Genomic DNA, 13,351 nt, shown 5'->3' with positions numbered 1-13,351 from the left:
ACACATACACATACACACACACACACACACACACACACATATATATATATATATATATATAATATTTGGCAATGGTGTGTATCGGCCTTCGAGTTGTGTACACTACAGTTAACATGACCGATCAAGCTTTTCAATTTGCTTTAAAATCGATCGTTTTTAACTGATTAAGTGAAATTCAACTATCCAAGTACAATAAACTAGTTTGAATGGTTTATTTTACCGATCCTATCAAACTAGTTTAACTTGATTTTTTTGAAGAAAAATCGTCTGGTTTGATTTTGTCTAGAAATTAACATAAAATCGGTTGCTATTGTGTAACATCTCAAAAATACTAAATAAAAAATTTGTTTTAAACACCCAGATCACATAAACATTTGTTCAAAAACTAGTCATAGTAAAATGTATCTCTCAAACATCAGAGTAAAATCGTAACAATCAATGCGGAAAAAGACTTCAAGGGATGCATTGTGATCAAGCCGACCCCTTCCATTTGGAACTGGAAGTACTCAAAAATATTTAAAACAAAAACCGTAAGCACGATGCTTAGTGAGCTCTCCAAAGTACCATATATCATACCTACATTCGCTATGGGCTACTCCTATAGTCTTTCCCTTAAATGTCATAGGCTACCTTTATGCTCTTTTCCTGAAATGTTATGAGCTACCTCCATGGTCTTACATCCAAGTACCACGGATTACCCTATGGTCTTCCCATGAAATGTTATGGGCCACTCCCATGGTCTTACATCCAAGTGTCATGGGTTAACCCATTGTCTTTACTTCAAATGTCATAGACTACCCACATGGTCTTATATCCAAGTCCCACGGGCTACCCACACATGGTCTTTCATATAGTTTTCATGGACTACCCTCATGATCTTCCATGCAAGTAACATAAGGAAAACTAGCATCCTACATAGTATAGTAAGAATACTCATCTCACTCATGAAGTTAGATAAAACCACAACTCAATGCCTCGAAACAGATGCTACATCCCACCTATCGAATCACATAAGGTCACACCTTAGTCTACCCTTTAGAACTAGCAATATAACAAAAAGTCAACAGGGTTAAAAAGACACTGGTCTAGGTCAAAGTAAACAATCAAAATCATCATTAGTTGGCTTTCATGTTGTGGCCAGTCTATGGTCACGTCGTGGCTAACGAACCCAACCTCGATCCAACACATCAGTTACAAACAACACAATCGTGAATATTCAGATATCTACGTCGTGCCAGACATGCAATTACGTCGTGGCTCACTCCAAACAAAACAGCTGCAGAGTCTTGATCCACCACTTCATGGTACCTAGGTGGCCACGTCATGGGTACTGGCTGAAGACAACTTATTTGCATAAGCTCTTCATCCGTTAAGCCCTTAGCTTAAACTTTTCAGGAGGCTTCTAATGACCCTAGTGGTTCATAAAAAATGTCAACTTTATGGATATGCATAACCCATGCATGTTCATCACTGAACTAGGTCATAATGAAGAGCAATGACCTAAAATCCTAAGCAAGATCCACAAATCTCAAACAAATCCTAGATTTGAAAGATATAAGGCTCGAGGGACCTAGGTGGGCTATAAAATTGCAAACTTTATCTCATTAGACCAATCAAAACTCATCAAAGGACCCAAACATGCAAAACAATCCTAGATATAGTAAGAAGGAACCAAAAAGATAAGATCTTATAACCTTAAGAAGGGTCAAGAAGGTGATCTCAAAGATGGAAAAATGTTGCTTGCTTGATTCTTGCACCGAATTCCCTTTTTCTTCCTTCAAAGAGTACCAATACACTGAGGATTAGCTAAAATATGGAGAAAAATGATTAGGGTTTCTTCAAGGCTCTTGGAGGTGATGGAGACCGAGGGTGAAGGAAACCCTAATCATCACTCCCTTTAAATATGTCTTTAAGGCCAAAACTTAGGGATTGCTAAAAAACAGTCGTCACGCCACATTGTGGCGGCCAATTAAGATGCATGATTTATTCAAACATGCCACATCGAGGTGATATATCCACCACGTCGTGGCCAACACAAAACTCATAAATTACTTTAATTTCAAACCTTAAAAATTCAGATGTTACATGTTGAACCGTTCTTGTTTCCAGTTTCTGGCTCAACCAGTTTTTAAAACATTGCTTATATATATATGAATGATGAATGATAATGAGAAGTTTTGTATTTTTGTTATACAATAATCTTTTTTCTTATTAAGAGATGATTAGTTTTTTAAAAGGTAAGAGAAAAAAAGTAAAAAGATAAGTAAGGCAATAATTTTTGCTTAAAGTTTAAGTTCAAACCGTGTTTGGCGCGTATAGCTAAAGCATCGGTTAATTGAATGAATTCTCATTATTAAACTTTCCCCAAATATTTCAAAAACAAAAACCACAGAAGACCGTTCCTCGTCTTTCGTGTCCTCTTTTTAACTTTAATTTTTTTTTTTACTTTGCACTACCTTCCAATCCTACCCAACACCTCTTCTCTCTCTTCTCTCCCTTTCTCTCCCGTTCTCACAGGTAACACTAACAACGACTTCTGTGGAGAATCATCCTCTTCTTCTCTCTTTCTCTCTCTTTCTCTATCGATTACCCTTTACCCAATACACAATGAAAGGATAATTGTGGTGGTTTAGTGTAGGTAAGGTATAGGTGTATCCGATAATGGTGGCTGGGAAGGTCAAATTAGCAATGGGTCTGCAAAAATCACCGGCGAATTCCAAAACGGAAGTACAACAGTATCCACAACAAAGGCAGCATCCGTCTCCGTCGCCTAGTTCCGGTGGAGGTGGGAAGGTGCCGCAGAAAGGGGCGGTGTTTTCACGGTCATTTGGGGTTTATTTCCCACGGTCCTCTGCTCAGGTTCAGCCGCGGCCGCCGGACGTTGCGGAGTTGTTGCATTTGGTGGAGGAGTTGAGGGAACGGGAGTCGCGGTTAAGGACGGAACTGTTGGAGCAAAAGTTACTGAAGGAGTCGGTTGCTATACTTCCGATTTTGGAGAATGAGATCTCGAGAAAGGATTCGGAAATCAGTCGATCCTCGAAGAAGATCGAGTGTCTTGAAGCGGAGAATGAGAGACTGAGGCAAGATGTTGAAATGCTGCATTTAAAGCTTACTGAACAAAAACAGGAGTTCGAGCAGAGAGTGAAGGATTTGGAGGTGGCTTCGGTTACATCTTCTTCGCAGAGATTTCAGCAGTTAATGGATATCTCAGGGAAGTCTAGTATGATCAAGAGCTTGAAACGAGGCCAAACGTTTGCGAATATTCCGGTGAATCGGAATCATAACGAAATCGACAGCAAGTGTTATACAGAATCGAGCTCAAAGGAGTCGATATTAGTAGAAATCGACAATTTGCCTAGGCTTTCTAGGTGTGATTCGTTGGACATGGCAACAGATTCCGTTATTGAAGTCCGTTCACGAGTTCCTCGGGTTCCAAAACCCCCTCCACGGCCGTCTACATCATCATGTTCATCATCGTCATCGTCTTCTTCTAATAGCTCACTGAGCAGCTCAGCAGAGAGGGCTTTAACAGAGCAACAACCTCCGGTCCCACCTCCTCCACCACCAGTAACAAAGCTAGCCCCTCCGCCACCACCACCGCCTCCAAGAACCAGCAAAGCTCCTGCTCCTCCCCCTCCACCACCTCCGCCCAAGGGTATAAAGCCTTTGCCGGCGAAGGTCAGAAGAATACCGGAAGTAGTCGAGTTCTACCACTCTCTCATGCGGAGAGAGTCTCGCCGGGACTCCTGCAACGGATCTTCGTCCGCCGACGTCCCGTCCACCGCCAATACACGTGACATGATCGGAGAAATCGAGAACCGGTCAACGCACTTGCTTGCTGTAAGTAGCCATAGTAGTAGTAGAGTATTGTCAATTACTATTCTGCCCCTGGACCATCCCCCATCGAACTTTTCCCCCACATTAAATAGATTGCTTCCAAAGACAAGACTATTCATAGATTCGTATCTACTGAGGGAAAACCCAAAGGGTAATTTCGACATTTGCATATTTTGAAAACTCATTCTGGCTTCTGGGTCCTCTAGGGTTCTAGTTCTTTTGGAATATGGGCATCATTTAATTCAAGATAAAATAAATTCAATAGTAAAATCCAGCTATAGCTACTTGTACTATGTGCTCTGAGAATAGTACATTCCAACTATAACTCTCTAAAAGGGCCAAACTTCGTTTTAATTTAAGACAATGTCAGTAGTCTGAGTCCAATACGAAAAAAAGTACAATTCTTTTATTATTAAATGCACAAAAATCTTATAGAGTTATGTAACTTTATGACTGATTTACTAAAAAAAATATAAATATAGAACAAGAATGTTTATATTTATAATTATATATTACGAATCATTTGCAGATAAAGACAGATGTGGAAACACAAGGTGATTTTATAAAGTTTTTGATCAAAGAAGTTGAGAATGCTTCGTTTACAGATATTGAAGATGTTGTTCCTTTTGTTAAATGGCTTGATGATGAGCTCTCTTACCTGGTAAACTTACCCTTATTTTTTTTTTTTTAAATATATTTCATATAATTCTTATTAGTTATAAATGCAAGAAATAGCAATTTATTTATTTTGTTATAGGATCTTACTTCCATTTTTTTTTCTACTACAACATTGTATTCCTTTTTAAAAAAAAAAATTCTTATTATGACATTGTATTCTAAAAAATGTACTCAGTTATATTATTGTACTTTCATTTTTTAGAAAAATAAATTTATTTAATTACAACGCTGAAAATTGCTTTGTATTTGAATGAAATCACTATAATCGGGTACGACTTTTTGTCTTTTTCAAGTACAATATCATAAAACAAAAAAATGTTACAATAAACAAATAAGCCAAAGTAAAATGCTATTTATCTTGCACTTAGCCTTGACATCAATTAATATAAATCTAATATTTTTTTTTTGAAAAAATTAAGGTTGACGAGAGGGCAGTTCTTAAACACTTCGAATGGCCAGAACGTAAAGCCGATGCATTAAGAGAAGCCGCATTTGGTTATTGTGATCTAAAAAAGCTCGAATCTGAAGCATCATCATTTCGTGATGATCCACGTCAGCATTGTGCTCCTGCTCTCAAGAAAATGCAAGGATTATTTGAAAAGTATAAATCATTTTTTTTTTTTTTCTTTGTTAAATAGTTACATTATCGGATTTTTATAATTCTTGGTAATTTGTTAACAGATTAGAGCATGGAGTGTATAATTTATCAAGAATGCGAGAATCCGCTTCCACACGATACAAAGTATTTCAAATCCCCATGGGTTGGATGGAAGAAACAGGATTTGCAACTCAGGTAACTGTTTTTAATTTAATTTAATAATAAATATGTGACAAACACAACATAAGATTATTTGATTTTTTTTGGTATGTCTAAGAAAAGGAAATGTGTGACCATGGACTCAGTCTACAAACAGGGATTAGACTATTAAAAGAATCAAAATAATTGATTTTTGCTACAAGATGCCAAAAGAGTCTTAAAAGATTTTGCACACTTTACAAAGTGTGGTCTACTACGCCCCTACGTGCATGCTCACATGGAAAGTGAAACCCTACTCTACACAAAACCCCATTTGCCTTGATTCTTCATCATCTTTTTAGGTATTTGTGAGTGTGAAATCAATCAATTCTCGCTTTCGACATCTAAAAGTCTAAAACACCAAATTCCAAACCAATGTTGCTTCGTCACTTGTACGTCGTGCTTCAAAACTTGTACACCGAAATTTTGTTTTAACATTTGCAATGTTCGACCACCTTTTTGCCACCTAAATTTGGTACAGAGATTCTAGGGTTAAAGAGTATGATCCGGACATGTATGTACGTTGTGCAAGAAAATTTGTACGTTGCTACAAGATTTTGTTTTTTTGCCCATTAAAAGGGCCTACCCTATAGTTGTGTGTTTTCATGCTGTTGGTGTCGTTGAGTCTTTTGTTTGAATGGGATTACATTTATTCACCTGTGTATCAGACAGCTAACCCCACCACCGATAGGCATTTATTCAACATGAGAAAAGATACTTGTGTTTTGATAAATTTGAAAATATTGAAAAAAAATGTTTGGAATTGAATTATTTGTAGATTAAGCTTGCTTCAGTGAAATTAGCACTCAAGTACATGAGAAGAGTATCAGCAGAACTTGAAATAGTAGGTGGGCCCGAAGAGGAAGAGTTGATAGTTCAAGGTGTACGATTTGCATTTCGTGTACATCAGGTAAAAACTCTCTTGTCCTTTTTTTCCTTGATAATAAGAAGAACAGAACAGAACAGGTTGTATTGCGTGTGAGATACTGTGTATGTGGAACGCAGTACAACGTGTTTTGTTATTGTAGTGTGAATTGGGGAGTTGGGAATTTAGTGATTTTATGGTGTGACAGTTTGCTGGGGGGTTTGATGTGGAAACGATGCGGGCGTTTGAAGAGCTTCGTGATAAAGCAAGATGGTGTCATGAACAGTGTCAAAACCAGCAACAGCAGCAGAAAGCGTTGTGTAGGTCGACTGCGTGCTAAAATATTCTTTATCTGTAGCAAACTCAGCTTCAGCATTTGTTACCGGGCTTTTTTTGCTGTAAAGATGGGACTCGTTTCGTGTGAATACGATGACCTTGCTTGTATTTTTATTTGTTATTGTTATTATTATTATTATTATTATTCAAGTTTCAATATCATAATTAAAGAGATTAGGAATATGGTTTGATCTGCGTTTCATTCTTCATTTTGTAAAGAAAAAGTTATTTTAGTTTTTTTTAATCTTCATTAGGTTTGGGGTCTTAAAATTGGATGATCATCTCTGGTGTGTGTTTCTTTTTCACTTAATTCATAGGTATCGTCTAAACGGGTTAAGTGAAGGGTCGGAGACCTTATGAGGAATCTAAAATATTCATTCAGTTTGTTAAACTGTATATATATTTGGTCTTTATGATTGGTTATTCCAATTAAGTGGGGAAAAATGATTCAATAGGGTAATATATTTCTAATTTTATATATATATATATATATATATATATATATATATATATATATATATATATATATATATATATATATTGTATACAACTAATTCTTAATATTTTTTTTTTGTTTCCAAATAAATCTTTTTATTTTTGTACTCATTCAATATACGATTTCTTTTGGTTTTACTCAAATCTTAAAAAACGACAAACACGATACGATAACAAAGATAAGGGATATCTCCAGAAAAGTTCCGATATTTTGGGCAAAATTTTAATAAAGTCCTAAATTTTATTTCAAAAAAGTCCTGATTTTTTCATCTTTTGAATAGAAAAACCCAAGAAACCGGCTAATTTATTCACTTTAATTTTTCGAAAATAAAGGGATTTTTTTTTTGCAGATTTCGTCAAAAATTTTATATAATGTATACATATTTTTTACATATCCATCTCTATTTTTACGTATTTTTGTATTTTTTATATTTTTATAAGTATATATTTACGTATTTTTATGTATTTTAAATGTATAAACGTATTTTTTTTTACTTATTTATATGTATTTTTAACCATTTAAGTAGATGGACAATAAATGCATATAGTCCAAAACTTTGAAACTAGATTTCCTCTCCCTCTTCCTTCTCTCATTCAATGGATTTAATTCCTTTAAAGATTAAGCTCTTATCTCTTCATCTCCTAGCTTTAGAGGTCAAATTCTTCCATTAAATCTTCATTACTCAACATCTAGGTTTTTATATGATATCATGTCCGATTTTCATGCTTCTTCTTGAGCTTTAATGGAGTTTCTAGTTACTATTCCTTTTTTAGAACATCACCTCATCAAGAACTCTCTTTATAGTTGCTTGATTGAAGCTTTGAGTAAGATTTTAGGGATTTCTAACCCTAACTTTAATGAAGTCGAATATAAGAAGTGAATCATTATTTAGATGTGTTTTGATTCTTGTGTTATACTCTAAAAATATTAAGGTATCACTATTTTATCCATATAATGGTTAATTCCATCTGCAATGATAGAATGTGGGGATTTGGAACCCTAGCATGATGTTAAAGTTACATAATAGCTTGTATGAGTTACGTTCAAGCTTCTAGATGTATTAATAGATTCAAGGACATGATATTAAAGTTAATTAATGTAGTTGTTAGTTCATAATTTATTCTAAAATGTGATTCTGCAAGCTCTACTGAAGTTATGTGGCAAATTGGTGATTCATTATCGGAAATATGATGGATTTGAATCAATTTAAGCTTCAAAATATTATATTGAAATTGAAAATGAATCATATGATGTAAATCTAGAATTTTTTTCTAAAAGATTAACAAGTGTGTTAAAGTTTAAAGGAATTTAGAACTTCATGAAGGATCGAAATCATCATAACTCCATAGTTATGCTTAGAACCATAATGTAAGGAATGCGATCAAGAATTGAGAATTGGAATTTAATTAGGATGATGTTAAGTTATAATTTGAATGTATTATAATGATCATTAAACAATATGGGAAAAGTCGTAAAACATTTGGAAATCATTGAGTACTTAAGACCTAAGATGAAGGATTGATGTCAACATGTGTATTCTCCTTGAATCCATGAAAATATAAAGATATTGTGTGTTAAGTAATGAAAAGCTTAAGACATATTTGAGAGTTTATAAATAATATTAGGACTTATTTTAGTCATTAGTGACTATTATTAATGATTAGGAAAAACTACAAACACTAGGAGAAAAGTACGATGTTTCTATGAGATTTTTGTGAGTGTGAAAAAGGAACACATGCGTGTGGAATTCATGTGTAAATCTACACGAATTATGTGTTAACATGTGATGACTTTACATATAAGTTGTATATTGAGTTTATCTCACTTGCTTGAAGTCTAATAACTTCCATAATTCTATATAAATTAAAAATGAGTATAGAAAGAATAAGATGATTTGAGTAACTAAGAGGTTTTTAGTCATTATGTAACCTACTATTGTGACACACCCGTCTTCCAGATGTGGTTGTTTCTAAGTAATAGGTTTTTGGTCATTATTAATGTAGATAGTTCCATAGGGTAATAAGAACTTCCCATGTTTGGAATTATTTCTTTTACCTAAGGCAACTGGGGTAGATGAATTAGAATTTGTGTTTGGAAGAGGAACTAATTTGAGATTCCCAACCTTGTTTATCATTAGGAAAATAATAAGCTTTAATTCTTGTGCATGAATGCCATTATGGTTCTTAATGATGCCCTGTATTTCTAGACACTCAGTGCATTTGTATTTTACAAGCTTGGATATCAGAATCCTTTTAGGGTATTCTCCCTTAGAATCTCTTCTAGTTAGGTGCACAATAAGTATATTCTCCTCTTTAGGTTTGGTGCACCTAACCTTAACAATAAAATTATGAGAGAATCTTCTTAAGAAAACATCATTATAAGTAGAACAATCAATTTTGTTGAGAATTTCATCAACTCTATTCTTCTTGTCAACTTCATCATTAAACTTTTTAAGAGCTTTATAGTACTCAGACAAACTTCCTTCAACAATAGCAAATTCTGGAATAACTTTAGTAGAATCATGTTGATAGATGACTCGATTGCGAGTTGCTATATGGTTTTAACAATAAAAGCTCTAGCTTCTTCAATAGATAGACCCCATTATTGATTGGCATCATATAACTTAAGGGAATTCCTTTGTTTAGGAGCAGAAAGGCTTGAGGCAGCAGAAGACTTCCCTTTTCTTAACAGGGGTTGATCATCATGAGAGTCTATGTCACTGTTGATATATTGCTCTCAGTGAGATTGAGATTGTCACTCAACTTGTGATCTAGTTGGAAAAAATGGTAGAGATGGGAAGTGGCATGGCATAAGCATGCATTGATCGATGTATAGTTTCCATAAAATCAATCTATCACCGAAAAATCACAGATCTATCACAGCGTGAAAATCGTAATAATATTGTATGCACCAAGGAAACTATCCATGTCTGTAGAGGATTCTTCTGTTGGCACATGCTCACAAAGTGAAAGGCAATATGTCACGTGGTGAAATACATTTTTATGCAAGAATCGATTATCTTCTTTTAACACTTGTTTCAGGTATGATTCAATTCGTTATATTTTAAGTTTTCATTCTTGGGTAGCTACGTCGTGGTGGAGCTTCACCATGGTGTCGCGATAATTGTATGACTGCGAAATTACATAACCCACCATAGTATGGCAACCGATTTTGGTGAAACCCTAGATTCTCAGGTGGGACCCTATTTAAATGGAGTGATGGCTAGGTATCCCCTCCACCCTTAGCCTCCATCACATCCAGAAAGCATACTTGTGAAACCCTAGCCTCCCTACTTGAAGTATTGAGATTTTATGGTGTTTGATTACATTTTAAAGGAAGAAGAAGGTGATATCCAAAGGATCAAGCAACAACTCCTATCTATCTTCGGAATCATTCTTTGGACCATTTATAAGTCCTCAAGTTTCTATCTTGATGATTCTTTGGTTGTAGATCTAGTTTCTTAGAATATTATGGTCCGTAAGAAATGTTTGGTTGGTTTGAAGTGATAAAGGTTGCAACTTTATGACTCTCTTGAGTCCCATGAATAATATATCTTGTAGATATAGACTTTGGTTGGGGTTCTTAACCTTGCATGAGTCTTTGGTCACTTTTAGCTCATTTTGACTTAAAATTGATTAATGAAAACCACAGTATGGCGGTTGACTAAAGTCAACATTGATTATTAAATTTTGACTTGAGTTGACTTATGGTGAAACTACTAGTTTTGGAAGAAGAGTAAGAGTTTACCTCGTGTAATGGTAATGATAGTGCATAACATCAGTATTTATGGCAGTGAGAGTAGTAGCAGCTGAGTATTGACTCAGAGGTGAGTCTTTTCATTGTACTTGTGGGTTGAAGGCACCAATGTCGGCCCATTGGATTATATATTCTGGATGCTAGCAGTCTTTGTGACTCTTATTGATACGATTGAATGCTTATGTATAGGGGTGAAATAGACTCAAGAAGAAATATACCAATTTATTATGTACTTGATGTGTTTGTGACTTTTGTTGATATGCATGTATGTTATCTGTATGCGGGGTGAAATAGACCCGTACGGTTAAAATATACCGATTAAGTTGAAATAGACTCAATGGTGTAATAGACTCAGGGGTGAAATAGACCTGTACGGTTGAAAAATTCCGGTTGAGTTGATATATACTCGGGGGTGAAATAGAACCTTATAGCTTCGAGCTGATATGTATGTATTTTATAGGGTATTTTGGGGAACTCACTAAGCTTTGTTCTTACAATTTATGTCTATGGTTTCAGGTACTTCAGGTTCCAAGGGGAAAAGCTCAACATGATTGTACCGAATCCACCAGTATTCTACATGATTTGATTTATTTGTACTCTGATGATTGTATGACATATTTTACACTATGATGGGTTTCCAAACTGAATGAATGGTTGTTTAATCGATTTAAAAGATTTTTTACTTAGAATTTTGGGATGTTACACGTTAGTATCAGAGCCTTAGTTTGAGGGATTCAGGCGTATTCTCGGGTGTGTCTGAACTCGAACTAAGTTGTAACACCCTTTGTTTAGGAAATTTCCATTTCTACCCTTAAGTATGAAATATAATTGCAAATTGGTCCCTTGGATTACTTAATGGGAAATGTGAGTTGAGTGAGTACGTTGGGCGTACATCGGGGATAGGTGATAGATGTCTAAACCCAAAATTTTAGGGTTTGAGGTCTATTTAAGCATCATTATCTCTTCAAGGTCTCTTCCCTCATCAACCTCCATATCCCAAATCGTTCCTAGAAAATCCTAATCCATTGTGTGTGCATTTTGAGTTTGAAATTGTGCTTTTGGTGATCTCGAAGGAAGAAGAAAGAAGTGGAATCAACTTGGAAGCTTAAGGAATCTTGGATCCAGAAGTATCTTTCCCTCAAGCTTCATTTAGAGGTATAAATCTTTGATCTTGATGTTTAATTTTCTTAGATCTTGTTATTCTCGAAGTTGTATGCAATTTGGTCCTATAGTATAGTTTAAGGGAGTATATGCTACTCCAGGTCGTTGAAATGTGGTTTCTTGTAGTTTTGAGCTTCTAGATTCATAAAAATGAGAGCTAGGACGCTCTCTTTAAGCCATGCAAGAGTTTGGGAGTTTTCGGTGACTTTTGGACCAAGGGTTTGAGTTTTTACCCTCTTAAATGCATGCAAATGGATAAAGTCAAAGACTTTATCCATTAAGACGCCCCTTTTTACGTGGATCTAAGGTTTGGTGCCTTTATTTAATGAAATTAGAGCTTAATGGAAAAGTTGAGGTTCAAATCTTGTATATTGGGCGTACTTGGAGGTACGGTGCCAATACCATGGTTTGAGCCTATGGATTGTGCTGACATCCTCTACGCTGGGTGTAGAGGGAAGTATGCTGGGCATATGCAGTCCAAAAGGCATCTTTGACTTTTTGACTTTGACTTTGACTAGGATTTAGACCAAGTGATATTGCCATATTTATACTTATTTTTAGGCAATATTTAAGTACATTTTTATTAAAAATGTCGGTAATTTGTTTAGAATAATGGTACTTATGAGCTTAAATGTTGTTTACAGCAAAAAAAGAAGACATTTTGAAGAAAAGGGGACTGAAAACGTTAAAGAAAGAAACTTTGGGAATTAGAAGAGTAAAAGTGAAGTAAATATGGAGAAAAGGTTATTCACGACGTGAGAATTAAAGGATTCACGACGTGAATTGATGGTTCTAGAAGATATGTACGCGGGTGAAGAAATCCTTGACGGGCACGGTTATCTACGACTCACGACGTGAATTTATGATTATTCACGATGTGAATTTATGGATAACAGCAATTATATAGATCCTTGACCTTTACGAATAGGGGGACTTTTGGTAGAAGAAAAGGAGTTCCAGGAGACGTTTCAGAGCAAAAGAAAGGTCCTGGAAGAGGGATTTCAACACCAAAAGAAGTAAAGTTTTATATTTTAGTTAATTATGAACATGTCTTTCATTAGTTTTAGCTATGTTAGTTTAATTACTATGATGAGCAGCTGAATCTAGCTACTCTTGCTTAGCTAGATGAAGCTTTGAACTTATGAATAGTTATATGTTTATGGATTAATTTGAGTTGGTAAAAATTGCTTGTGTTTGATTTGTATAACCTAGCATGTTATTATTTGTTTATCTAATTGCTTGATTGCATGTTCTGTGTAGCTTAGTGACCATGAAACTGCATGAACTTGTTTACCTAATAATTTAGTGAACATTGAATTGTTAGAGCTAGGATTGACCAATCTTAGTTAGTAATTAGACTGAATAAATCTTAGCTGTGCTAGAGAACGTGAATTGTGACCATAATTGCGTTTATACAACAAATCTT

General features: G+C 35.1%; 1 protein-coding gene across 1 annotated transcript; it reads left to right on the top strand.

The window, feature by feature from the left end:
• Window positions 1-2,433: 2,433 nt before the first annotated feature.
• Window positions 2,434-6,695, top strand: LOC145042000 (Tetratricopeptide repeat (TPR)-like superfamily protein). Its single transcript, XM_078990284.1, has 6 exons — window positions 2,434-3,840; window positions 4,367-4,498; window positions 4,935-5,116; window positions 5,197-5,308; window positions 6,090-6,221; window positions 6,385-6,695. The coding sequence occupies exons 1-6, from the start codon at window positions 2,662-2,664 to the stop codon at window positions 6,514-6,516; spliced, it is 1,869 nt and encodes a 622-aa protein (XP_078846410.1). The 5' UTR covers window positions 2,434-2,661; the 3' UTR covers window positions 6,517-6,695.
• Window positions 6,696-13,351: the final 6,656 nt, after the last annotated feature.

Source organism: Lactuca saligna, chromosome 4 (genome assembly GCF_052625555.1).
Source record: "Lactuca saligna cultivar CGN05327 chromosome 4, ASM5262555v1, whole genome shotgun sequence".
In the NCBI taxonomy this organism is placed as follows: domain Eukaryota; kingdom Viridiplantae; phylum Streptophyta; class Magnoliopsida; order Asterales; family Asteraceae; genus Lactuca; species Lactuca saligna.
This window is presented reverse-complemented; position numbering and strand designations above follow the sequence as displayed.

Excerpts from the sequence above, each read along its gene's own strand:
- LOC145042000 (XM_078990284.1), top strand. The coding sequence starts at position 2,662 with ATGGTGGCTGGGAAGGTCAAATTAGCAATGGGTCTGCAAAAATCACCG. Across the intron at positions 3,841-4,366 it reads GGTCAACGCACTTGCTTGCT|ATAAAGACAGATGTGGAAAC; the intron begins GTAAGTAGCCAT and ends AATCATTTGCAG. Across the intron at positions 5,309-6,089 it reads AAACAGGATTTGCAACTCAG|ATTAAGCTTGCTTCAGTGAA; the intron begins GTAACTGTTTTT and ends AATTATTTGTAG.